Source organism: Erpetoichthys calabaricus, chromosome 9, assembly GCF_900747795.2.
Source record: "Erpetoichthys calabaricus chromosome 9, fErpCal1.3, whole genome shotgun sequence".
In the NCBI taxonomy this organism is placed as follows: domain Eukaryota; kingdom Metazoa; phylum Chordata; class Cladistia; order Polypteriformes; family Polypteridae; genus Erpetoichthys; species Erpetoichthys calabaricus.
In genome coordinates this window covers 125,880,598-125,908,122 of record NC_041402.2, presented here as the reverse complement: position 1 = coordinate 125,908,122, position 27,525 = coordinate 125,880,598, and the positions used below count along the sequence as shown (strand labels likewise).

The 27,525-nt window shown below is 39.0% G+C and overlaps 1 protein-coding gene across 1 annotated transcript; it reads left to right on the top strand.

The window, feature by feature from the left end:
* kcng4a (potassium voltage-gated channel, subfamily G, member 4a) lies at positions 1 to 27,007 on the top strand. Its single transcript, XM_028809506.2, has 4 exons — positions 1 to 86; positions 163 to 571; positions 1,328 to 2,128; positions 25,623 to 27,007. The coding sequence occupies exons 3-4, from the start codon at positions 1,379 to 1,381 to the stop codon at positions 26,415 to 26,417; spliced, it is 1,545 nt and encodes a 514-aa protein (XP_028665339.2). The 5' UTR covers positions 1 to 86; positions 163 to 571; positions 1,328 to 1,378; the 3' UTR covers positions 26,418 to 27,007.
* The last annotated feature ends 518 nt before the right edge of the window (positions 27,008 to 27,525 follow it).

Sequence of the window (27,525 nt, the reverse complement as noted above, 5' to 3'; positions counted from 1 at the left end):
CGCACAGCTGTTACATCAAAGTCAAGAGAAAAGGTTAAGAGGATGCACAATTGGAATGAGTTAATCTGTTTTATTTTACCATCAGGGTGAGTGATAAAACCAGACAGGATTGGTCACAACAGCTGGCAAATCTTATAATCGTGTGTTTGTTTCTGTTTACAGATGATTGTGAAAACATGCATTTCAAGAACATGGAAAATCAAATGCTGAATGACAAATATTGAGAGGGAAAAAAAAATTTTCCTTGACTCTATCTCTGCCAGTGTCTCCTCTGGGAAAGCACAGAGCAACCAAGTCAGCTGAGTGCCTGTGTCCACAGAAGCCCTTTAGCTGCTCCTGCTGCTGCCGCTGCCGCTGCTGCTGAAACAACTCAGTTTATTCTAACAGGCAGAGGATGGGATGGAGCTAGCAAATGATGCACACTCTTGTAGCAAGAGGAGGAGATTTTGGGAATGTCTTGGAGAAACATGCCATAGCGCTGCAGGAATACTTTTAAGTACTGCATATTGTATATCTGAGAGGACATTGTAAGGAAAGAGAAGACAAAATAAACCTGTCTTCCCAAACAATGGTAAGAGCAAACTTTCTTTCTCCTTTCATTTTTAAAAAAAAAATTCTGAAAAAATATCTTTCCTGTTTTGTTGTAGTTACCTTATAGGTTCATGTAGTTGAAGGAAATTGAGTTAAAAATAGTAGAACAAAATGTACAATATGTCTCTGGGAATGCAGACCTGACTGTGAATGACATCCTTGCTACTTTATATGGTTTGTTTGTCATATATATCACTAGTAAATTAAATTAAAGTTTTACAAAGGAAAAAGTCTTTCTCTATAGAATAAATAAATGTGTAGGTTAATGTATGTATTTTTGTACTTAATTGATCTTTTCATTGAATGCCCTTTGGTGTTTTATTCTAACTATAAAATATGTTTTAATTACGCACAGCACGCTGACCTTGTCAATGAGAAGTGCACCATATGCAATTAAAATAATTTTACATGTATTTAAATAATACCTAACTAATGCTATACTTCCACTATGTATTTAGAATATAATTATACGTTAACCAGATGATTTTTAGCATTATACCTTGTAAGAAAAAAAGAAAGAAAGAGATTGATTGATTCACTCATTCATTTATTCATTTTAGATGCATTACAGCTGCCAAAAGTGTAAAAACTAAAGAGAGAGATAAAGTGCCAAATATATGAGAAAAATGCCCTCACAGTGTTAGTTCAAAATAATTACACAGTCAAAGTATATTGAAACTAAAGTATGCCTGTTAATGCCTGCTCTTTTCTTTTCTCTTCCTTGCTACACCTTAAGTGCTTCTCTATTCGATCTTGGTGAACTTGCACTCTGATCCTTAACTTCGTCATGCCGATTATCTCGGGAACTGGAGACCAGGACTACAGTAATTTAAGCCTCAGTGACAGCAGTAGCCTTGATCATGAATTTACCAGCATCCCTGAAACTCAGACCATCAAAGGGGTTTACTACCAAAGGGCCAGAAGACTATACTCTAGAGATAAGACATTCACAGTTGACCAGAAGCACCAGATCATTATTAATGTGGGAGGCAATCGGTACGTTATTCCATGGAGCACCCTGGATGAGTTTCCCCTCACACGTCTGGGTAAACTAAAATTATGCAGCAATTATGAGGAAATTGTTCAGGTCTGTGATGATTATGATGAAATTGCCAATGAGTTCTTCTTCGACAGGAGCCCATCTGCCTTCAGAGTGATTTTGAACTTTCTTTCAGCTGGGAAGCTACGTCTTTTACGGGAGATGTGTGCCTTGTCTTTTTACGAGGAGCTCTCTTACTGGGGTCTCGAGGTGACTCACATGGAACGATGCTGCAAAAAAAAGTTGTACACTAGGCTGGAAGATGTTGCAGAAATGGAAAGACGAGAAGAAGCCCGTAGAATCAAGAACCATGAGCATGTTCTGGTGGACAACACTAAATATGGCATTTGTATGAATAAGCTGAGAGACATGGTGGAAAATCCCCAGTCTGGTCTCCCAGGAAAAGTATTTGCCTGCCTTTCGGTCGTTTTTGTGGCCATCACAGTTGTTAGCCTTTGTATCAGCACCATGCCAGATTTAAGAGCAGAAGAGGACAGGGTGAGTGACTTTATCCAGCCTCTTTCTACACTTAACACAAATGAGATACTTTACTTGGTTTTAGCTCAGTGACCAAAGTTAATTAACAGTGCATCTATGGGAAAAGTGAATCACAATAAATCTGAATAATGGGATAAATAAGAACTATTATGGGAGAGGAAGCTTTTGCAAACATATAGGCTTATTTGCATATGATAAATAAAACAACATTATTTCTGTAGAAGTACTACTGTAGCAAGAACCAGTAGTGTAGTCTTTACTAGGTAATAACAGATAGAGTCAATTAAAAGTGAAAAAGTAAAGTCCTAAAATTAAACTGGGAACTGTTCAGAAATTAAGTTTAAAAAGCATAAAGCTCAGAAATGTTTTTCTTCTGTTTTTTGAAAACCTTACATTACCACACTGATACTGTAACTAGTACTGTACTCTCTCAGCTCCTGGGTCCTATCCTGGTCACTTCCACATTTGCCTTCTTTTCATGCTTTGAATTCATCTCACAATTCAAACATTTGCAGGTTAAATGTCTGTAAGTTGTCCTGAAAATGGAAGAATCGATGAATAAAATATTAAGGGACACACATCCCTATTCCCCTAAACCACAGCTTTTTTTTACCTGTGCTGCCATCCCTCGGGCTTCAGATGGGACCACCTTGGAGTGGTTAAGAGACAATGCCATCGCTTGTGACTGAGTCAGCATCAGGTCACTGTTTGACTATCCTATGTACTCTGCACTGTTGTTGAATGTCCGGGGATGGACTGAGTGGCACACTCACTTGGCAAAAGTCTCTTAGACTTTGACAGCCCTGCGAAACCAAGGGCTTCCAGGGCTGCATCGATTTGGAGAGCCATATAAACTCCACCACCTTTGCCATTTGTCACCATCACTAAGATGTTTAATAATATTTTTAAGAATGAAAATAACAGCAATTGATATGCATAATACAGTAGATATATTCCATGATTTTATATATATTTACAGTATATTTTAATTGTATAATATTTGCAAAATGGTACAGTGCTTTGAGCCTGTCTAGTGGGATGTATGCTAAATATGAATACTGCCTAGATTTCAGAAATACAAGAAGTGTTCAATTATAAACAGGAATTTTCATGCTCTATTCTTATAAATAGTGCAAGGTAGACATGATTCATTGGACAAAGACACACATATATGAACTTGCTGTTAATAATGCTAGCTGCTCTTTCTCCCCTTCCTGTCCGTTATAATCAACATGTCGGAGCAGGAGGTACACAGTAGTGGTGTGCAGCACATTATTATTAATTTTTTGACAAATGAAGAAGTCATTCCATCTCAGATTTATTCGACACTTAAAAATCTGTTTGGGGATGAGTGTCTCTCTCTCTCTCTCTCTCTCTCTCTCAGTCTACAGTGTATGATTGGTGCAAATCATTCAGAGAGGGACTATCATCTCTTCAGTCCACTTAAGGAATTTTTAGGAGGGAAGAAATTCAGTTTCGAATGGGGAGGTTATTGACAGTGGCGTAGCTGGGGGGGTCAAGGGGGGACATCTGTTCCCGGGCGCAGCATCCAGGGGGCACCAAATTGATGTTCCCCATTGCATTTTGGCAAACAGGAGGGGGCGTGAAATCTTCAGTTGTCCTCGGGTGCTGAAAACCCTAGCTACACCTCTGGTTATTGACACTGTGCAAGAATGGGTCAACATGTAGTCAAAAGACTTCAACTCTTCTAGGATTTAGGAGCTTCCTGAGCACTGGAACAAGTGTATTGCAGTGGCAGGAGACTACTCAGAAAAACAGTGTGTAAGTCATTTCATTATATTCAATAAATAAAGCATAGCTCATAAATTCCTGTTTATATTTGAACGCCCCTTGTATGTACCTAAAGATGCCTTGCAAGCAGGTCCTCCAACTTGCAGGGAAAACCTGTAAGTTGGTGGCAGGATTGACCCTCCAGCCACTGTAAAAAACATCACACTCTTCTGTGTGATGCTAAGGTGTCACCCATTGCACAGCTGCACTCGGATCTCAATCCGGGTGGTTCATTGTGTGGTGGGTGCGGCAACGCACTGTAATCAGCACATGCTCCCAACCTCTACCTAAACAAATGTACATTTTAGGAAACTTTCAAACTTCTTTTACTTAGTATTAGAACTCTTGTTTATCTTCCACTTCTTCTCCACAGAAAAGCAGTTGCATTCTTTCTGGTCATGTAGTAGACATCTTTTTTCCAGTTCTCCTCTTCATAAGTGTACTAAACTACAAGTGGGCTTGCCACCATTCATTAAATGATTTGTGGAGTTTTATTAACAGGCTACCACCAACTGAAAAACTAACACAATAGCCACACAGTGAAGAATGTGTAATACAAATATTCATCCATTTTCTGAAAATGTTGTAAACAACAGCGCACTGTTTATTAGCAGCATTGGAGGCAAAAAAACTTGGTTTGGGATCAAGAGTATTTTACATGTGCATCCATTTTCTATAGTTGTACCAATCCAGTTGATTGTTGAAGTCTATCCTAGCTTCTGGGAGCTAGGCTGGTGTTTGGACAAATTAGACTACCAGTCCATCTATCAACCCATCCAATGCTTTATCCAATTCAGCATCACAGGGACCATCTCTACCAGGATTAAAACAGGTACAAAATAGGAACCAAGCCTGAGTGTGTTACAGGACCATTTCAGTCATATGAAAATACTATCTGCTGTCTACACATCCCATCAGTCTCTGTTACAATATCAGGATAAATTTGGTGTGATTCAGGTTTACCTGTATATAAGGTGTGTATGAACCCTGTTACAACAAACCCACCTAAAGCACTCATTTGGAACAAAGAAACCTATGCAGTTGGATCACATATCATTACAATGTCGTTCTTCAGGTCTAAAGATGCCTTCAACCATAAACCTGGCCATTTCATGCTAATTATTACTTATTAGTTTTTGGCTGATGCCTTTATCCAAGGTGACTTCCATCATTTGAGATACAATTGGTTACATTTCTTTTGTTTTTCCAATTGGAGCACAGGCAGGTGAAATGACTTGCTCATGGTCACTTCAGTGGGATTTGAACCGACAGCATCAGGGTTTGCAGTCCAAAGTCTTACCTACTATGTCACTACCTTAATATTTCCTTATAAAAATGGTAAGAGAGCAAATAGAGAGTAGGATTTGTATTACAAATGCACATCCATTTTCAAATCTATCCATCCATCCAATCCTTTTAATGTACCCACTCTATTGATAGCAGGGCCATAGGGGGCCAAAGCCTGCCTCAAGTATCGGGTCCAATGTAGGAATGAGCCATGGACAGTGAAACTGGTCATTTGCAACACATATGTCACATACTGTATAATTTATTTCAAAAAAGCATACAATGCCATAATTATACTGTATTCCGACTGCTTGATGTTTAATTATTTTAGACATGAATTATCCTCATGAACTCCTGTTTTGCCATCTGCTATTTAAAAATATCAGAAGCTACATAAAGCAAACCCCACCTTTGTTGTTCAGTTAGGAATCCTGTGCCAGAATAAAATATAACTCACTGACAAATTCTAAGTAGGGTTTGTACTTTGCAATCAAACTTATGATAATGCATTTTTGTTTTTGTTATTCAAGGACCAGGCAAGAAAATATAAAATTAAAGAAATCACAATTCAAAATGTAGAAAAAACACCTGTCAAGTGTCAGGAAGAGTGGAAGGCTTTGTTCAAAGTTATTGAAATGTGACTTTGTATTTTCTGTTGAATGTCCCATTTGAATTTGTTTGAATGCAATATAATTTAAACTTCTTGAAGTAGGTACAATGAAACAACCTTCTTTAAATATGAAAGGGTACCAAAAAAAAAGTTGCTGATTATCTTCTGCAGATGTGTGGTTGTACTAGTTCTTTAAATACATTTGAGTTTTATGGAAGCTATTGTATATTTGCAAAAGAAAACAGCAGCAATAGAGTGAAAAAAATACTAAATTCATTCTCATTTGTTGATCTGTTTTTTCAAAACCTTGTAGGATTCAACATTTCCAACAAAACGCAATCACATGCACAACAAACGTCCATGTGCTTTACTGCCAGTGACTGTGACAACATTACAGTGGATTAACTTGAAGGCTTTAAGCTCTGCTCTAATCATTTTTAGCATCAGCTTAGTAGTCCTTCCCTGTACTTTGATCCATGTGGACCGGGGTCAGCACTGCTGCATCAGACTCTGGTTCAAATGCAGGGACTGGTCCCCGCCTTCTTTCATGTTTTCCTCCACCTTATCCACTTTTTCTCCCTCATGCGAAGCTGTGCAGGGTAGGTTGGTTGATGAGTAAAATGATTGTGAATCTGGCAGTCAAACTGTATCTCAAACAAAGATGCATTCCTGTCTTACACCTAAGTTGCCAATTAAAGAATCTTATCCAATATTTCCTTATGACCTATAGAGGAAGGAACTGTGTGAGAAAATGGCTGGGTGTGTAACCCTTATATAGTGTGCAGTGTAGAGAGGTGCAGACTCATTCTAGGCACACATATGAGTTAAACACAATATTAGCTGAAAATTAAGAAGGTGGCCTCATCAGGCCAGCTACTGTACTGAGTTTTGCATCATTGACACTCTTCAAGATAAGCGGAGAGAAAATGATGATGATTATTTTAATGATGATTCATATACATAATCGTATAACATACTGTATTAGCATCTAAACAAGACAGTTTGATTAGATTTTTTTCTATGCTGGCCCAGGGTAATGAATGAGTCCCATTATGGATTGTGGCCACATTCAAACTTCTCTACTGACGCTGCCATAAAAGGCCCTAAAATTGGAACAAGCTGTTTCCTTAAATGAATGGAAGGATGCATGGATAAAAATATGAATTTTTTGGGGAACCACCCTAGTAACGGCATATAATTAGAATAATTGCAAGCATGAAATATACACAACAAGTTGCGGATGTGTCTTTTTAGACAAGAGCTCAAAATAGAACCAATTTCAAATGGCTGGACTTCTGGTCATATTGATTCCAGACAGGAAGAGGTTCAGAAGGGTAAATCTTCCATTCTGATAGAGGGAGGAAGAAAGGAGGCATCAGAACACAGTGCCAACCCCTTGGTTTGATAGGTAATTACCATCACTAGAGCTCTTAAGCTCCCTCCCATACACACGCTCGTGACACCTGTTACAGGAGATATGGTAATATTAGTGTCAAAACTCTTAAGCAGAGTGAGGAGAGCTTCCTGAACTTACAGAATATTCCTTTATTTCATCAAGCGAAGTCATTTATTTTTGAACTCCATGGGAGGGCAATGGGTTTAAGTCCAGGATGGAGCAGACCTGCTACACGTAGGCATGAACTGTTACAACAGCATTCTTCAATGTTGTATGGTAGATTATAAAGAAAGGTTGTAGCACAAATCATATATGGTTTATAATTTTGAGACAGGGTTTATTATGAAATTGTATACTGAAAACAATCCAACTAATCATTTTCCAACCTGCTTCAGCAGTCCAGGGTCAAAGAAGGAGGCAACTTGCGTCACATCAGTCATCCATCCATCAGTCATCCATCCATCAGTCCAGTCTGAGTCACCTTTATCTATTACATGACTGTTATGAAAAAAGGCAAGTGCAAAAGGACAAATGGAGAAAAACTGTAATGAAAAAATGACAGATTTTCAAAGGGGAAAAGCAAGAGAAAAGCTGCTAGGCACGTAGTAATCTGAGCCTGTGTTAATAGGGAACTAAATATCAAACCAAATGTGAAGTCATTAACGATACATTGTCAAAAAAATCCTAAATCCTTTTCTACTCTAGTGCTAGTACTTTGTTATTTTTTTAAAATCTTTGATCTAAAGATGGGACAAACTTTTGATAGCAACAACCTCTATTATACAGCTTGTGTGATGATATAAAAGGTTGTAAACCAAATGACTACCAACATTACATTACTAGCAGCATCATTACTACTAATAAAATAGCTGTACCCAACCAACTCACAATGTGGCAATGTCTGAGAAGATATTCCATAATGGTGGTGTAATAAGATTAAAAAGAATAAAAGTAAAAGTAAATAAAAAGAAAAGTAACAAGGAAAAAACAAGATGCTACTTCAGGTCTTATAGGATAATTGGATGCAAAGCGTACTTTCATGTGATTAATTTAAGTGTCCTAAAACGATGGAGTTTAACACTCCAGGGATCACAGATTATAATGAAGATCTGAACAACAGATGATTGAGAGATCAGAAATGTGGTTTTTGATTTAGAAAGGAAAGTAAACTGGAGGTGAAAGACACTTTGAGAATTCTATTTAGTAGTGAAGCTGCTCCCATGAATCGACAAACACCTTGATTATATGTATACAATAATAAACAGGTTCAGAGTGGCCGCAGGGTTTTAAATACATTCAGTCATTTTTTGAACAAGGTATAAAGTCGCAGGAGACCAGGGTCTATGTTAGCGATGTTGGATAAAAATCCTTGCAGTTACCTGAATGTGGTGCCCTGCCATCATGAGGCACATAGATTTATGCATAAACTTGTGTGTGGTAATCATGGTGTCAGTAACAGGGGCACTAGGAAGCAACAGTCTACTCCAAAAACATTTAAAACAAAGAAGTAACAAACACTGATTTGGCCACCAGTTACTAATAAGTTAATTAACCTTTGGGAGGTAAGAGAACACTAGATTAACCAAATGGAGCCAGGCAGACAGAGGAGCACATATAGACTCCACACAGACATCAGGCCCCAAATATCTGTCATTCTCCAATCTCTATACTACAATGCCTTCTACTACTTATGGCATCAAGCAGCATGTCATTTTTAACTAAAGATTTAAACATTTGAAATTTTCTTTCAATTTATTTTTATAGACCTAGTTTGACCTAGTGACTATAAAACACGAGGCTGATGTTTCCATCCCTGCTTCTGACTCACTGCGGTAACCTCACACAAATTGCACAACGTTCACAGTGGCTTACTTCATGGAGGTTTATCTAGGTGGTATGCTGCTTGATTTTTTTTAAAAAATCTGAAACTTTGTCCATTCCTTTGTTGTTTGATTGTCAGATTTTTCCCATACTTTGCTCCCTGCAGTGGTGACTCTGAGGCTTGGGATCTGCGCCAGCAATCGAAAAGGTTGTTGGTTCGAATCCTGTAAATACTAGAAGTGATTCTACCCCGTTGGGGTCTTGACCAAGGCCCTTAACCTCCAATTACATTGTCCTGGGTATGACGTTAAATTGCAAGCAGGTTGTCCAACTTACAGGGAGAATTTGGGGGGTTGGTGGCAGGATTCGCACTACAGCCATCATAAAGAAACACCCACTGTTCCCATGTGGTGCTGAGGTGTCACCTGCTGCACTTGGGTTGAGTGCGGTATTGCACTGTAAATCAGCACATGCTCCCAACCTCACCTCTCTGCTCCCTTCTAGCCACCCTCACCATTTTTAGCATTTGCAAACCTATGTGAGATGTCAAATATCTCCTAAATTGATAAAAAAAATGAAATCATTTAAAAAAGACTTTTCTTAGCATGTGGATTCTTTTTCACTTACCAAATGCTCTGAAATCAATTATGTTTTTTGATACTCTGTTTACATACTGTGCCTTTTATTTATTAAATATCAAAGCATTTAGACTGCTGAGCAAAAAGAAGCAAAATCTCATTCTTAAGATTTTCCTTCAGTTTGAATACTCAGTTTTGTTACATGTAAGCAATGTTGCTATTCTTTCATCATTTCATGGCACAAGAGATGTGTCAGGAACAGGAGGAATATAAAGTCTATGTGTGATCTCATGTCTGTTGTGTCCCGTATGCATCCAACCTTCCAGTTCAAGGCAAAGATGCAGGCAGCATCATCCTTTACAAACCAGAACAGATGGTATGGATCTCACTTGGTGCTCTAAAGTACATAGATCTTGAGATTGTTTTTGTTAGGATTTTGTTTTTGGCTGGTGCAGCAATAACAGAGAATTTCTCCAGTATTCCTGTCAACGTCATGAAGTTTTTATAATGCTTATCAAGGGTTTTTTGGGCCTTTCAATCAAAATGAAATAGACTCCTTAAATATTATCAGAGCAACGTTCTTAAAGAATATGAACTGTAAGAATTGCCAATTTGTGAGTTTTTTTTAACAGTGAGGCTTTCTTTACCAGGTGCTTTAATAGTACCACCTATTCCATCACATATGTTCCTTCCATGTGCTGTGGCAAAGAAATGCCATTCTGCATCAACTCTAAAATCTGCCAAGTGCTGGTACAGTTTACAGCAGTTTTTACATTTTTATACTGTGCTGGGGTGTCACCCGCTGCACTTGGGTCCCAATCCAGGTGGTTTGGCGTGTGGTGGGTGCGGCAACATGCTATCAGCGCATGCTCCCAAACTCTATAATGACTGCGTGCGCCATCAGAAAAAAGTACAATTTGGTAAGTGGGGGCCAATGAGCTCATTTACTTATGGCAGCAGCTTTCTTCTGCGATTGTGTTGTGAAGACAGATAGTCACTTACCACATGGGAGCTCTGGCATTTCACCTCACTCTCTGTCCTGAAGTATGCAACCAAAGGGTGCAGAGAAACTTGACCAGTTTCCCAATGCAATGCTTATATGTGAAAACAAAATCCTAACAAAAATAATCTCCAGATCTGTGTACTTTAAAGAACACCAGGTGACATCCATACCGTTTGTTCTATTTCTAAAAAAGGGATGATGTTTCCTGTATCTGTGGCATTAGACTGGTAGGATAGACATATATGGGACACGACAGAAAAATAATTACACAAAACATAAACTTTAACATTCCTCCTGGTCCTGACACATCTTTCATGCTGTCAAATGATGAAAGAACATCAACTTGGATTCCACATAACAAAATCGAGTATACAGAAATGGAAGAAAATCTTAAGAATGAGATATCTCTTCTGTTCATTCAGTAGTCCAAGCACTTTGACTTTTAATAAATAAATGATATGTAAAAAGAGTATTCTTGTGTTTTTAAGGCTATGGTCGATCTTTTTTTAACTTTTAATGAATATAATCAAAATTTACATGTTGTTATTCTTTAAAACAGTGTGTAATTGCGTGGACACTAGGGGTCGCAATTGCCCCTTTAATCCCAACAGACAAACACTCAGGAATAAGAAGTGTTTTTAATCTTCTTCCTTCTATAAACAGTGCCTTCAAGCACCCCTGTCACAATAAACAGGCAATTAAATCACAAATTACAATAATAATAAACACAGTTCTGTCCTCCACACCTCCCAGTAAGCTCTGTCCAACACCTCCCAACTCCAGCTTACTTGCTGGGTATTCAGCCATCCTTTAAATAGTGCCTGACCCAGAAGTGCTTCTGTTCTTTCTCCCACGTGACTTGCCAGCACTTCCGGGTAAGATGGAGAATTCAAGTTCTTTAGTCAGCCCAGAAATACTTCGGGGCTCCCGTCCACTTGATCCATTAGTACTTCTGGGCTATAGGGAAAGTATGACTCCCCAGGTCCTTCGACAGCTCCCCCTGGCGTCACCCACAGCACACAATAGGGTTGAGAAACCACACTCCAAGTCCCAGGATGCCCTGTGGGAATCCGGGGCACTGCTATACTCCAGGGGAGCTGCCATCTAGTGTCTTGGAGGAGACAGTGTCCAAAAGTAGCTGCCTTCCCCCATCCTTTCATTCTCTTAGCATCCTGGCCAGGTTCAGCTGCCGGTCGTCCATCACAAGTGGTATGTACATATTAACCAATATTTTCTCTGACCTATCAAGCCCCACATCTCAAAAACTAGGCTAAACACAAAAAAAAACCACTTTTGGTGTGTAGACTAATATCATATAGATGATGTTACTGAAAAAAAAAAAGATTTTTGTAGATTGTTTTGTAGATTTTAAGATTTATATATACATTTTTTTATGTAACAAGGTCTTCACAGTGTGAATAACAACTTTTTATACCTTTTCTATGCTCCTTGAAAAAATTTGCAGAGTTAGTGAAAATCAATATGCAGTGAAATTTTTAAAGGGCTATAAAGAAAACATTATGATTGATTTCAGAGAATATTGTAAGAATCCTCAGTTTATGCTGAGAAAAATCTTTTTGAATGATACATACATATCTTTATTGGTTCAGGAGATATTTGACATCTCCCAAAGGTTTCTGAAAGCTAAAAATGGTGAATGCTGCAATCTTTGAAGGGGTCAATGGGGAGAAGGGTAGGGGGACAATTTTAATTATTTTTGGCTATCAATCAATCATACAAATAAATAAACTATGCAACAACGACCTGAATTTTGATGGATCCCATTGCTAAATTAACATTTAAAAGTACTTAAATGTGGTAATTTAATGTGGAAGTTTTTTTTCTGTATGTTTATACTCCCATTGTAAAAAATATATAAATACCAAAATAAACAGAACGTTGCAATTATCTGGAAATGCACGTGATTTTAAAAATGCATGGCATTGTGACTAGTGTGAGTGAAAATTATGTCACATGACTTTACAAGTCCATAGGTCACTGTGAGAAAATGAAAGGCAAGCATGTGTCTTTTGGGCAATGTGTTCAGACTGAATTTCCTATGAAGGAGAAAACAACTGACATTCACACACATATAGGTGACACATTCAATGCACATAAGGACATGCACTTTTGGGGATGATGGGTAAAGTGAGCACTTTATAGCTGTGGATATAAACATTGGCAATCAGCCCTGTAGTGGTCTCTTACAAAATACATGCACAGTAGAAAGAAGAGAAAATCTCCTTGACACTGACAATCAAAAAAATGGCAGCAGAGATGGGAATAGGGTGCCATGGATTCCAGCCATATATGAACTGCAGGGAGTTCTTCAGACATCTATAACAACAGCAAAAATGTATCAATCAGACGGTGTGAATTAAAGAATGTAGACTTGAGTCATATGTAATGATTTTATATTGTAAAATATAACAAGACATTAGTCATAAAGAGGTTTGGGGTCCCAAGTGAGAAAAACTTCTTTTAATTGCCATTTGGGAAAGAAATGTGTCTTCCACTCTGCAATCTTCTCAAATGACAACATTTTCTTGGATGGTCTTCTTCTCCTTGGGTGGTCCAGATTTATAAGCCTGCATTGGAACAGGGGGAGTCAGACATGACATGGAGTTGATGTCATTTGCTCCAGTTCTGGTGACCTCTCTTCTATACAAAGGCAAACAGGTCAAAGACTATGTAACATGCATTTCCTTCCATCCGTGCCCCCATAGGTCCTCCCTAAGATTTTACCAAGCCCACATATGTGACAATAAACTGCATCTTTATGGAATTTTAAAATTAATATCAAAGTCAAAGTAAACTTTATTGTCATCTCAACTGTATACAGGTACAGTATACAGAGAGACAAAATGATGACGCTCAGGGCCCACAGTGTATACATAGTGGAAATAGGATAGGACAGTGTGCGCAAACAGACACAACCATGCCACATACTGTTTAAACAGGCAATAAGCCAACATGAGTAACTGTCACAATTACATAGAAACCCATTTAATGAAAGTTCCACAGATCAGCATGGTGACTGATATTTTGACATGATGGATAAAGATCAGTCGGAGCAAGACATTGTAATCTAAGGTGTTTGGGAAGGTTAGAAGATCTTGTGGGGGCACACTGCATTGTGGAGACTGACAGTCTGAAGAAAATAGCTATCACATAACCTTATAGATCTATCTCTCATGGTGTAGTAACCTTTTCCAGATGGCAAAGGAATGGTGAAACTATGAGAGGGATGAAAAGGGTCCTACACAATCTAGTTGGTCTTGAGGATGCAATATTTGGAGATTGTGTCTTTAAGAGAAGAGAGAGGCACCCGATAATATTCTCTGTTCACCTGACTATCTAGTCTGTTGTGGCTGGACATGCTGCAGTTTCCATATCAGAGAATAACGCAGCTGGCCAGATCCCTCTCAGTGGTGCCTCTACAAAACATGGTGAGAAAAGGAGATGGAAGTCTTGCTTGTTTCAGTTGCCTCAAAAAGTGTAGGTCCCCTGATTGTCCTTTTTATATATGGAATGGTATTGTTAGTCCATGAGAAGTCCACAGTTATGTGCACACCAAGGAACTTGGCACTCTTTACAATCTTCACAGTGGAGTCACTGATGACTGGGATGTAGTCAAGGTGGGTTTTTCCTGAAATCAACAATCAATGCAAGATCTTGCCTGAAGAAGGGGCCTGAGTTGCCTCGAAAGCTTGCATATTGTAATCTTTTTAGTTAGCCAATAAAAGGTGTCATTTTGCTTGACTTCTCACTACATCTATAATGGCTATCACAGTACAACACCCTAGACAGGGGTGGGCAGATTCAGTCCTGGAGGGCCGCAGTGGCTGCGGGTTTTTGTTCCAACCCAATTGCTTAATAAGAAGCACTTATTGCTCAAGTAACACTTCTGCTTCACTTTAGTTGAGTCACTCATTAAAATTTTGAACCCTTATTGCTTATTTTAGTCTTAAACAGCGGCATTCTTGGTTTTTAATTGTTCCTTATTAGCAATAAGATGCCAATGACAAAAGAATCCAGCATTTCTCCATTTAGCTTGTTTCCATTTACACCTGTGTGTATTTATCATGCACTATTGGGTTTAATTGAATACTTGGAAGGAAAGTGAAGAGACAAAAGTGAAGCACTGAGAATAATTTGTCTGTTTTAGACATCAAATCATTTGGATGATATCCTTATAAAGGAAAAAAAATCTAGGATATGAGAATGACTTGACATGACAGAGTTAAAGCACTAGCAAGCCATGAAATTAAATAATTGACAAAAATTGGTTTTTAATTAAGCAACTGGGTTGAAACAAATACCTGCAACCACTGCGGCCCTCCAGGACTGAATCTGCCCACCCATGCCCTAGTACTACAGTCTTATCAATGCTGAAGGACAGATTGTTGTCTATGCACCAAATGGCCAGTGCCTTGAACATGGGAAAAGTGCAATATAAATAAAATGTATTATTACAATTATTAACTGCTCCACCTCCTCTCTCTATGAGGACTCATCATCCCTGCTTATCAGTCCTAGCACAGTGGTGTCATGTATGACTGTGCAGCCATGAGTCAGAATGGTAAAGCGCCGGGGATCAAGCACACAGCCCTGAGGGGCCCCAGTACTCAGTGTGTTAGGGCTGGAGGTGTTGAAGCCAATCCAAATTGACTGGGGCCACTCATTCAGGAAATCCCACATCAAAATACAGAGGGAGGTATTCCATCCTAACCCACAGTTCCACAATCAGCTTCTGGAAAACAGTTGTGTTAAATGCTCAACTATGACAGCATTCTGACATATGTACCTCTTTTATCCAAGTGTATAAGGGAGAGGTGGAGAGCAGAAGAATTAGTGTCCTCGGTGGAACCTGCTGGTCAGATATTCAAACAGCAAAGGGTCCAAAGAGCTGGGAAGACTGAATTTTATGTGTGCCACAACTAGCTTTTCAAAGCACTTCATTAGTACTAGGGTGTTGTACCGTGTTAGCCATTATGAATGTAGAGAAAAGCCAAGCAAAATGACACCTTTTATTGGCTAACTAAAAAGATTACAATATGCAAGCTTTCGAGGCAACTCAGGCCCCTTCTTCAGGCAAGATGTAATACAGAAACTGGAGTTCCCTATGTTTATATACACACTCTAGGACAAGAAACAACATTGGTAAATCTTTAAATGAGAAAGCACTTCATTATAACAGAAGTCAGTGCTATGGAAGGGTAGTCATCCAGACAAGTCCTTGATAAACTTTAGGTACCGGGATGATAGTGCTGGATATGAAGTACATTGGGGTGGTCAACTGGCTTAAAAATGTATTAAAGATATCTGTGAGGACCTCAGCAAGTTCATTGGCATATTCCCTCAACACATGACCAGGTGTATGTTGTCTGTGAGCATGACTTATAGTGAAACCTTCACCTGTTAACTCTTGTACTAACCCTCCATACAAGGGGAAGCATTGTTCATTGCAAATACCATATTAAATAAAAAATGCTTTCATTAACGATACAAATTCTTATTTTCTGCACTTGAATATATTCAATATCTATTTGATTTATTCAATATTTGTTTGATTTTTAAAAAATAGGTTCCTGCATAGAAAGGAAAACGTTATTTGTCTTTCAGTGTTTACTGTTGTTTACTTCTTGTGATTTAATCAGCAGCTAATTCTGTGTTGCATTTCTTCTAATAGAGAAGATATAAAATGTCCCCCATCTGCCACAATTGCTAATTGTATTAGCCCAGGCAGAAAGTTTTCATCATTTCTGAATGCTGGAAACTTAACTTTTTATGTGATTTTTGTAGCTTATAAAAAGTCACCTTCAGATCTGGAACACAATTCACTGCAATCAAGTAAAGGATTTGAATAAACTACAAAAGCCATTAGCTGATAAGATGAAGGACTTTAACTGAAAGGACAGAAAGACGCTGCTAAATAATTTCTATTGCAGTCTGACAGTTCAACTTCAGCCAGTTCAGATCCGGCATGTCGGCTTGTAATTAATAGAGGCTTTAACATTTTGCCCTGTCTAGTAAAATTACTTAAGTTTTGTTCTTCCAATTATCTTATCAGTGATTACTTCTGTCATCAACTATCATCAGCTGCTTGCTTTTTTGTAAACAATAGAAAACACTTAATTAGAAAACTCTTTTGTCTTAAGAAAATAACCTTTAAGAATGCTCTTTTTATTGCCTTTTTGTATTTGCCTCTTTTTTAAAGACCTTATCAGTCTTTACATTTGTTTTGTTTTTTTTACTCTGCTTTTTAGCAGGGCTTGAAATGGAGCAGTCCACTTTAATTTTCAGTGGCTGAGATCTGGCAGTTAATGGCTGAGTACCGATGCGTACAGTCACCTCACCCACTGACCCCCAAGGGGGACCTCCCCAGACTCTTCGAAGCAATGCATGTTGTGGCCTGCAGGAGGCAGTCCAGTTCCCCTAACCCTACACAGACAGATGTAGACCTAAGTCCAGCAACACACTAGCTTTTATTCCACTGTGGGAAACACTTCCCCAAGCGTTTTCCACAAAAACACAGTACCATAATAAGCACAAAGGAGCCCACAGCACTTTATCTTTTTCCATCCTCTCTTTCTGCCTCCACTCCTTCTCCAGCATGTTTCCTCACCTTCCTCATGACTCTGGCACCTGGAGCAGTGGCAGCTAGCTGGCTCCTTTTATGTAATCCCTGAGAGTACTTTTGGTGTCCAGTAGGACTGGTCTGGAAGCACTTCTGGGTAAGGTTGGAGCCCAGTAACGTAGGGTTCAGGAGTCCCTGCAGCCTCCCCTGGCAGTACCCCTGGAACCCAACAGGGCTGAGCCACCAAACTCCAGTTCTTAGCATGCCCTAAACTGGAGTACCTAGAGTAAAACACTGACATGGAAAGAGAATGTCCAAACTCCTCATAGATAGTGCCTGGGCCAAAACTGAAATCCTTTTTGAACTATTAATGGACTTTCTGAAAATGTAGTACTGAGCCTGTTAGAAAGTAAACATACGAGGACACAGAGTATAATATATGACTTATTTGACATAGACTTTAGATTTGAACCGTATACTTGTGATATGTGCTACTTATGGCTTGGATCCAATGAGCCTCTCATCTGTTTTTGTGATTTACAGCATCCTTCATTTCTTGAGTTTATTGTTTCACTCCTGTTTTCTTCTTTTTCTTGTACATTTAGTCAAACTCTTTTAGGTACAGTATGTAAGCCCCATATGCATTGTACTACTTGGTCATTAACTGTAAGTGCCAGACGAGCATCCTGGCTGGATGAGAAAAGAACATTTTACCCGATCAGAGGAATATAAGTAATAGACCAGCAGAAGCCAGAGGCCAGGAGCAGTTCCATTCCTCCAGTGGTCCCCTAGAATTCATTCCAGTTTGTACACTCGCAGGGGTACATGGGAGTTGGAATATGGAAGTTCAGTCTTGTTGGGGACCCTGGGTGATGTTAGAGGGCGCTGTCTGGGGAGGGTATCTTTCTGGTTTTAAGGGCTTAGAACACACTATGCATAGCATATGAGCGCATAGAGGACACACAATGATACTGCAGGCATTCATGGGTTTGGCTTAAAAGGGGCCCACTGCCTCACCTCGGGGAGTCAGAGTCAGGAGGTAGTGGGCAACAGTCAACAGGAGAAGTGGAAGGAGAAAAAGAAGATTCACTTGCTTTAAAATTGTGGTGTTGTTGATTGTGCTCACTTGGTGAGTTATTTAGTGAAATAAAATCCTTTATTTGAACCCAGGAATGTGTTGGTTGATAAGGAGTCTCAGGGTTTGTGGCTCAGTGTTGCCCCCTTGTGGTTACAGAATGCCTTGTTCAAGTAGGAGCCCTACCTACAGCTGGTGACAAAATCAAATTTAAGATTTAAGAGTGACTCTTACTTGCTTCAACTATCCACAACTTTACAATTATCTTAATCTTTCCCGAAGTGACTAAAATCATTACATAAATAGTGTAGTATGATGGGATCTTAGCCACACCACCACATGCTTCTCACAAAGGAATCCCCTTTGAATCATTTTCCATGAAAAAGTGGATCTACAAAGCTAGTGTGATGGGTTCTTTTTGTGTGTTGTCCCCTTCTGGTTATTATTTGTCTGTCCCCAACATTTCTCATTTTGACCTGGATGTGATTGTATCACCAGAGCACTGACTCAGTTTTTGATTAGTGGATTCCGAAAGAGGATGGGTGCAATCTGTTACTTTACTCAAGCTATACAATGCATTGAAAAATTTCACTGGCAGCAGGAATTTAAAATAAGTGGAACTATTTCCTTCACAAAGATCCCCTCATTTATTTCACTCAGATGACATACACAAACAAGGTTGATGATGTGAACACCTTCGAAAATTGAATCAGGCTAAATTCTGACAGTGCACAGTGACTGATAGCAAAGCAAACATCTTTTTCAAGAACTCTGTCCTTGATTTAGTCTTTACTAACTTTATTGATGAGGTCGGATCTTGTTTGTCGAGAAGCCAAATAAAGCATTTTGCTGATTTTTGGAAGAAACTCTACAGTGAAAGTTACACTGTCATACAGTTGTAATCCATCATAGCTGTGTACCTAATGAACATGTGTTACCTACATGAAACGTCTCTTTGTAGGTCTTCAGTGTAATCCATCAACACAACAGGATAATTTATTAGTTTTTTCCACAGTTTGTGGCAGTAGTCCAGTCATACTCTACTCTACCTAAGCACTGACAGAAAACTAAAAATTTCAGACATTGAATGTTTTCTCCTTCCTTCAGATTTTAAATTGTGTATAGTTTTGGGGAAATTTTAAATGCATTTTTGCAAAAAGACAAAAAGTGTATGGGTTCCAATTAAAGAATGTCAAAGGGCAAACTGCCAATGTTGCATGGCTCGAACCAAACGGTGTGATTATCAATGTGCTGGAGTAAAATGAAAACTGCCTTGGGAGAGGTGACAGATATCAGGCTCAGCAAACTTTTGAAGGAAAGTCCAACTCATAGCTGAATTCCACATGAATGTGTCTCAACTGAATGAAGGGGGGTCCCCAATAAATGATCAGAATATAGTATCTGAAAAAATTAGAGTTGGCTAAGCTGCTAGGAGGTGTCATGGAAAAGTTACTGAATGCAATGGTGGTATATGAAGCTCACAGAGTTGTCTGTTGGACCCAGGATTTTGTTGTCAGGCATTAATGGTGTCTCAGAAATATGGTAAAGAAATCCTGGTGAATACTGGTATGGGCAGATGGCCAAAAACTGGCCTGGGTGTTTGTCTCTTTTAAAACAGGTAGTTTTTAGGCTCAAGGGTGCCAGGAATTTTTTTCTTTCTTTAATAAATAAACACATGTGTAAGTAAAAACTCTGCCAAGAAAGGACTTAAAACTCCTTGTTCACTTACTTTCTCAAAAACTTCATTAAGCATTGAATATTTTCGTGTTTTTCTAAAAAAAGAAAAATCAGTAACTAGGCACTGCTTGAAATGGCAATCGGAAGGTTGCCGGTTCGAATCCCGTAAATGCCAAAAAGAGACTCTGCTCTGTTGGGCCCTTGAGCAAGACCCTTAACCTGCAATTGCTGAGCGCTTTTTGAGCAGTGAGAAAAGCGCTATATAAATGCAAAGATTTATTTTATTTATTTTTTTATTTTATTTATTTATTAGGAAACACACTGACCTCTAGTCCTTAAATAAAGGTGGCTCATTTAGAGTTAGCTGAACTTTTACATTTTGACCTCATATTCTTTGGTCTTCAGTATGAAAAAATACGGTCTCACAGTGAACACATCGCTGATCTTACTTTCGTTGTTAGTGTTCCTCAAATAAACATTGATGCATGAATATAATGAAATGTTTGCCTATGGATGAAAATTGTGAATATTTAATGATGTCCTCGTTTGTCGGCAGTACATGAAATATCTGCTCTGCTAAATCCTCCCCGGTCACCTTTAAGTGCTGTTATTGTGAAGGGGAAGTGTCTAAGAGCAACAACAGCTCAGCCACATAGTGGTAGACCACACAAACGCATATGGTGGGACCTCTGATTGTGTGTAAAAATCACCTCTCCTCTGTGGATTCCCTTGTAACAGAGTTCCAAACTACCTGCATCTTGAAGCAACATCAGCACACAAGCTGTACATCGGATGCTTCATGAAATGGGCTTCCATGGCTGAGCAACACAAGCCCAAAATGCAATGTTGACTGTTGACTCAGTGGTGGAAAGCATACCACCATTGGGGCTGTGGAAAGTTGTTCTCAGGAATGGTCAATCATGGTTTCTTATCTTGCAGTCTAATGGACAAATATGGAATTGGTGGGTGCTAGAAGGATGCTGCCTTCTGGACTATATAGTGCATATTGTAAAGTTTGGCAGAGGAGGGATAATGGAATAATGGTCTGGGGCTGTTTTTCAGGGTTTGGGCAAGGCCCCTTGGTCCCAGTGAAGGGTACAGTGTATGAACACATCTGAGTCAATTGTGCACTTCCAACCTTGTGGCAATAGTTTGGGGAAGACCTTTTTTGTTCCTGTACCACTGTGCTCCTCTCCAAACACCCAGTTCCATAAAGACATGGTTTGGTGTGGAGGAACAAGACTGGCCTGACCTCAACCCTCTTCAGCACCTCTAGGATGAACTTCAATGCTGATTGTAAGCCAGGTCTTCTTGTCCAGCATATGTGTCTGACCTTACAAATGCTCTTTAGAATGAATGTGCACAACTCTTCCCAGAAGAGTATAGCCTGTTAAAACCGCAAAGGAGAGGGCAACTCCATATTAATGCCCATTGTTAACGGCCATGTCCAATAAAGTTATATAGGTGTGATGGTCAAGTGTCCATAAACTCCTGGCCATATAGCATAATATGAGAAAACAAATAAATACCAAGTGCTCAATACAGAGTCACATATGTACTTACGATTTGTTGTGACAGTAAAAATGGATGAGACAGAAACAGATTCAGCAGGCCTAACAGCATTGTGGAAGTCACTCCAAAGTATTGTGAAATACAAACAAAGGAACATAAGTTAGTGCAAATCACAGAAAGATAGCCAGCCTACAGTACGTGGCATGGAATGTAATGAAGAGGGGTGTGCTGATGTATAACTCACCAAGTCAAAGTAATTATTTGTAAACTAATTTGCATTTATCTCATGGTAAATATTAGAGGCTCTAGTTGGTTAGTGCATATTTATAACTGAATTTGAATTTGTTTTAATTCATATTATTAGAATCTCCAAAGATGCATTACAGCTTAGAATTTATGAAAGATTTGAGCTTAATAATTGAAGATCACTTTTTCATTTATTAGTAGATGATTAATGAACAACTCATCACTATCAGCTTTGTACACCAGATTTCTTCTGTCCCTCTTCACAAACCAAGCACTTTGAACTTGCTTAAGGACTTCTGGAATTCTTTCCACTGTAGTTCAGCTCAGGACTTTTCAGTGATCAACTCCAGGACATTCTCTACTATTAGGAGTCATTCCAGTGTAAATTTGGCCTTATGTTTCATTTCATTTTCTAACAAAAGAAAATAGTCATCCCAGATTTAGCTCTTTACCAGATGAGAGGATGTGCTCTAAAATTTGCTAGTTACTTTGCTTCATAAATTTTCCTGTCATTCCTGGCAAACTTCCCACTGACTGCTGACAATGTTAATGATGCTGACTGGGTAATGTGCTGAATTTGTGCCAGACGTAATGTTTTCTATTTAGACCAAAACATTGCAATTTTATTGTCTCTGGTCCCAAAGCAATTCTGTTCATGTTTGCTTTATTATATGCGATTCAATTATGTTTATTTTAACAGGTGGGCTAAAAGCATTGTGCAGATTATCAAAATGCAACACAACAGAAATGTTTTCAATTAACACAGAAATAGTAATTACTCAAAGAAATAAAAAAGTAAGACGTACACAGTACACTAATTTAATTGTATTTGAATGATTGCTTGATTAGTTAAGAAAACAATTGGATCTTAAGATTGAATTTGGTGTATTTGATTGGTTAGTCAAAGTTGCAAAATGATTTGTTTAAGCAGACGTGCATACAGTAACACAGCTAAAACCAGCACGGTACTGTAAGTCTTTCATTCAAATGGTTTGTGTGCATTTACACACTTTTTCAAATTACACTTGTCATAATGCCTCTTATCACCAGGACAATAAGAGACTTTACAAGTTAGCATTACTTGTATGAAACAGGCACCTGCACGAAACAGACACAAATAAAAAACAGGCATCTCAACCCTGTACCATGAGCATCATAGCAGACAAAACTTGACGTTTAAATAGTTCATCTTCTGCTCACTTAACTATTCCCAGTAACAGACATTTTAAGCAAGAGTGCCCAAACTTTTGCATGCCACTGTACTTATGAATGTTTAGAAATCACTTTAGTTTTTTTTGTCTGGCACCTCATGACTTAGCATTATGAGAAAAGCCCCACATATGATATACCGCGCGACTCGTCTTGATGTCTTGTTATGCATGACATTGAGCTTTTTGGGGGTTCGTTCCTATTTGTGGCCCTCAAGACTTGAAAATCCCTCATTCTTAGGCCTTTTCTGGGCCATATTTTCTGCAGGAATTTACACTGTGGAAAGCAGCCCTGACACAGTCAGGCAGACACTGATGGTTTACACCCAAACACACGTTTATTATACATTTGTTATATACAAGTGTACACACAACCCAGTGCCCCTGCACCAATCACCCTTAGTCCAGGCCTCACACAATACCTTTCTCTCTTCTTGACCGTCTCCAATCCTCTCCTCCGAGCTACCTCCACTTCCACCCGATTCCAGCCATCAAATGGAGGGAGGCGGCCCCTTTTATGTTCACCTGGACGTGCTCCAGGTGCTTCCCGATGAACTTCCACCGGCACTTCCTGGTGTGGCAAAAGTGCTGGCTGAGCACCCAGATGCACTCCGGGTGTCCCTGGCTAATCCTTCCACCAGCACCTCTGGGTGTTTCGGAAGTGCTGACGGCCAGGGCTCTTCAGGCATCTGGCCGCCCCCTGGAGGTGACCATGGGCCCCTATAGGGTTGAGCTTCCATGCTCTGTTCCCGTGTTCCCCATATCGACCAGGGCGGCTGCCCACTTGTGGTCCGGAGGAAGAGTAGTTCCTCTCCTGGTCCTTCCAAGCATCCCAGCTAGGTACTGCCCCCAGCCACTCGCCACAATATCCTCATGATAAAGAGTAAACCAAGAGGTGTCTGGAGGCAAAAATAATCAGAACGACTTGAAATTGTGTATACCACATCAATTGACCACAAGGGCTCATCCCCAAATTGGATACAGACTCAAAACTATTACTTGTTCACAAACCTTTGAAAAATGGGCATAGGTAATATAGGAATGTGGAGTGTCGTTTTATGCTATTTTGAAGGTGCTGATCGCGATAATGATAATATTTTAAAAAATTGATTCTTTACTTGTGGTCCTATTTCTCTTAAGAGCCACTCTCAGAAGGTTACAAATGACAAAAATCAAATATAAGTATGTGGGAATTATTTTAGACTATTTCAAGGTCAGTGATTATGAATACAATATTGATGTATGATACTTTACTAGAGATCTAATCCTCTATGGACCTCAATCACAAACAGCAAATAATGCTTGTGTCCATAATAAAAGCAAAATGGCACAACGGCAAGACATATTATAAAAACGACATATTGTGGCTAAGGGCCCCCACTTAAGTGAAACCATAACCAAGAAATTAGCCTGATCCAGAAACAAAAATTCATGGTATCTTTCATCAAAACCAGAACTGCAACTCTAAAAACCATTGTCACTGTAACTATTGCAGAATTTCTTTAAGCAGAATTTCCTAAGATGTACAGATCAAACAACCAAAGTTTTCTTTTTGATTCAGTCTCAGATGATCTGGTATTGCTGATATAGCTGCACCTGTTATTGGGATTCAATGGGAGTTATTCTTTGTTTTTCAGTTATTTTTGGAGATTTTTAACCATTTGAAAATTATTTTAATGCATTTACATTTTTTTTTACTTTCTCCCATTACCTGTTTAAGCAACACAATCAGAGTGTCATGTGATTGAAGTCCTCGTGCCTGTGATGTCACTGGACTTCAGGCATTGGTTTGGCCATGTTAACAGTTGAAATTAAAACAACTCTTTAGTAATAGTTAGCTTTAATTCAAGCAGGCTAAGTGCTAGGCCTCGTGTCTGCATTGAATCCCATTTTTGACTTTGACTTCAGTCTTTGGTTTGCCCCCGCATTGTGTGCTTTATTCTTTGATTTTTCAGGTTTGACCCTTTCCTGTCACTTACTACTAATTTTAGTCACGTGTTTACATCTTCCAGTCTTCTGGTTACTCACAATGGTCCCTGGAAACTCTGTCTCACAACAATTGTGTAACTGATGTCACGCATTGCTCTTCTCAAGGGTTATCCACTTAACGGAGTTAGAAAAGACTAATATAAAGTAACAGAGTAATACAGTGTTGAGTAATACATCCTCAAAAACAAAACCCAAGTGCAGAAATACATTTTTTTGTGTTTCAAAGCCCTAATAGGGAAGAAAATTAATTTTAAAAACAAGAAAACTAAGCATAATCAAATTATAATGAATCTTAACTAGTATAACACCCACTAGTTGTGACTCTGTCCCACAGATGGGACAGCTTCTGAGCTGCAAATGGTGTACTCCCATGTGTCTGATGTGAGGCTGACTCTGTCTAAACTCCTCACGCTTACACACGCCTGGACCATTACACTTATAGGCATGATTCTAGGATTAATTGGTAACTTCACATTGGCCTGTTACGAGTGAGTGTGGATCATCTAATCCAGTTGTTGCTCCACCTGCCTAATGACCCAGCAATGGAACAAATAATTGAAAGATGACCCTTTTTCTACATTCAACTAACACAAGTGTATGCTCTCTGTGCCTCTACAAAGCTCTTGCCTGATGATATTATACGGTTGGTAGCAATTAAAAAACTTTGCATGCGTAAAGTTATGCTCAATTAATTTTATCTCTTTTTTTATTTTTCTTTTAGGGAGAGTGTTCACAGAAATGTTATAACATGTTCATCTTGGAAACTGTGTGTGTGGCCTGGTTCTCCCTGGAAATTCTTCTTCGTTTCATTCAGGCCAAGAGCAAATTGGCATTTATTCAAAGACCCCTAAATATTATCGATGCCATTGCTATTCTTCCATATTATGTCTCTTTGATTGTAGAAGATGACAACCAAATCAAGGAAAAGCCTGGGGGCAAGGGCTATTTAGAAAAACTTGGGCTAGTGCTTCGAATCCTGCGTGCCTTGAGGATATTATATGTCATGAGGCTGGCGAGGCATTCTCTGGGGTTACAGACCTTGGGCCTAACTGTGAGGCGCAGCACAAGAGAATTTGGATTGTTGCTTCTCTTTCTCTGCGTGGCAGTCACACTTTTCTCACCTCTGGTTTACTTAGCCGAGAGTGAAATTATGAAGAGCCAGGAGTTCACCAGTATCCCCGCTTCTTATTGGTGGGCCATCATCTCTATGACAACAGTTGGCTATGGTGACATGGTGCCAAGAAGCATCCCGGGCCAGGTTGTTGCTTTGAGCAGCATTCTTAGTGGGATTTTGATCATGGCATTCCCAGCCACATCCATTTTTCACATGTTTTCTAGATCATATTTGGAATTAAAGGTGGAGCAAGAAAAAATGCTGGAGAAGGAGAGACATGCCCAAAACAGCACAAATTTAACGGAGAGTGAGACAATGGAGAATACCCACAGTATTGTGTCAGAAGAGGAAGAGGGGCCGCTGCCTCCGTTTGGCACTAACAACAAAAGCTGTCACCCATAAAGAGCCGTTTTCCCTCAAGCATTATGTTGCTGGATGATCAGACCATCCCATTCTGCAAAAATATTAATCCTTGCACTTCCATCATGGTGCCACAAAACAGTATAATACTGAAGCAAATTCGGATGACGAAGCGTTTGTTAAAAAGGATTCAAATAGGAAAGCTAATGGATGATATCTAAGAACCAAAATTGTTATGAACAACTTATTATTGTTTTAACTGTTAGCCTGGCATACAGAAATTGCTTTCATTAATCATATTTCTCACTAACAAATGATTTTAAGGAGAGTTTACTTTCTTCCAGACAACGGTCTAAGCTACAAAATCATGCATGATATTTTGGCATATGGGTTCCAACGTTTCCTGAGGAAATTACTGTACCAAGAATGAAGAGACAGCTCCATTTACTATGTTTGACTTGCATAATGCTTGTACTCTGTTATTTCATGTATGGCTTTCCTAAAATAATCCTATACCAGCATCATAAAAACTGTTTCTTATTCCCATATACACTTCCTTAATATCTGATATAGAGAGAAGCCTTAATACTTTCAGCTAAAACTAAAATGTTTCAAAAACACCATAGAAGCACATGACTATAATTTTAAAATAAATCATTTGCTTAAGTGCACTATTAAATGTAGCATTTATTTCATTCATAACATTATACATGTTTCATTCAAATATTGACCCATTCAATTAATAGGAAATGTTTCCTTTAGGACGGTTATCATGTGATGGCAGACAGATTTGGATATTTTGAGATTTATATAATTTTGCATGGGTACCTGATTCTATTCACTTACTTTGAAAATTGCCAATATGAAATGGGGTGACATGGTGGTGCTGTAGTTACTGTGACTGACAACCTCAAGGGAAGAGTTTTCAGTTTCTGCTCAAGTCATTATAAACCTAATCCTGAATCTTACTGGGTTTCTGTAGGTGGTTGAGTTTCCTCCTACATCCCAAAATTGTAAATGTTAGGCAAAATGGTGTCTCAGTATTAACTTTGTATGAGTGAATGTGCCCAATGATGGACTAGTACCTTCTAATGATGGTTTTTATCTTGCATCCAATGCTACCAAGAGAAACCCTGACACTGTTACCTTG

Bases quoted from the DNA above. Each gene is read 5' to 3' on its own strand.
- kcng4a (XM_028809506.2), top strand. From the start codon at position 1,379: ATGCCGATTATCTCGGGAACTGGAGACCAGGACTACAGTAATTTAAGC. The intron at 2,129-25,622 runs GTGAGTGACTTT...TTTTTCTTTTAG, and splicing joins TAAGAGCAGAAGAGGACAGG to GGAGAGTGTTCACAGAAATG.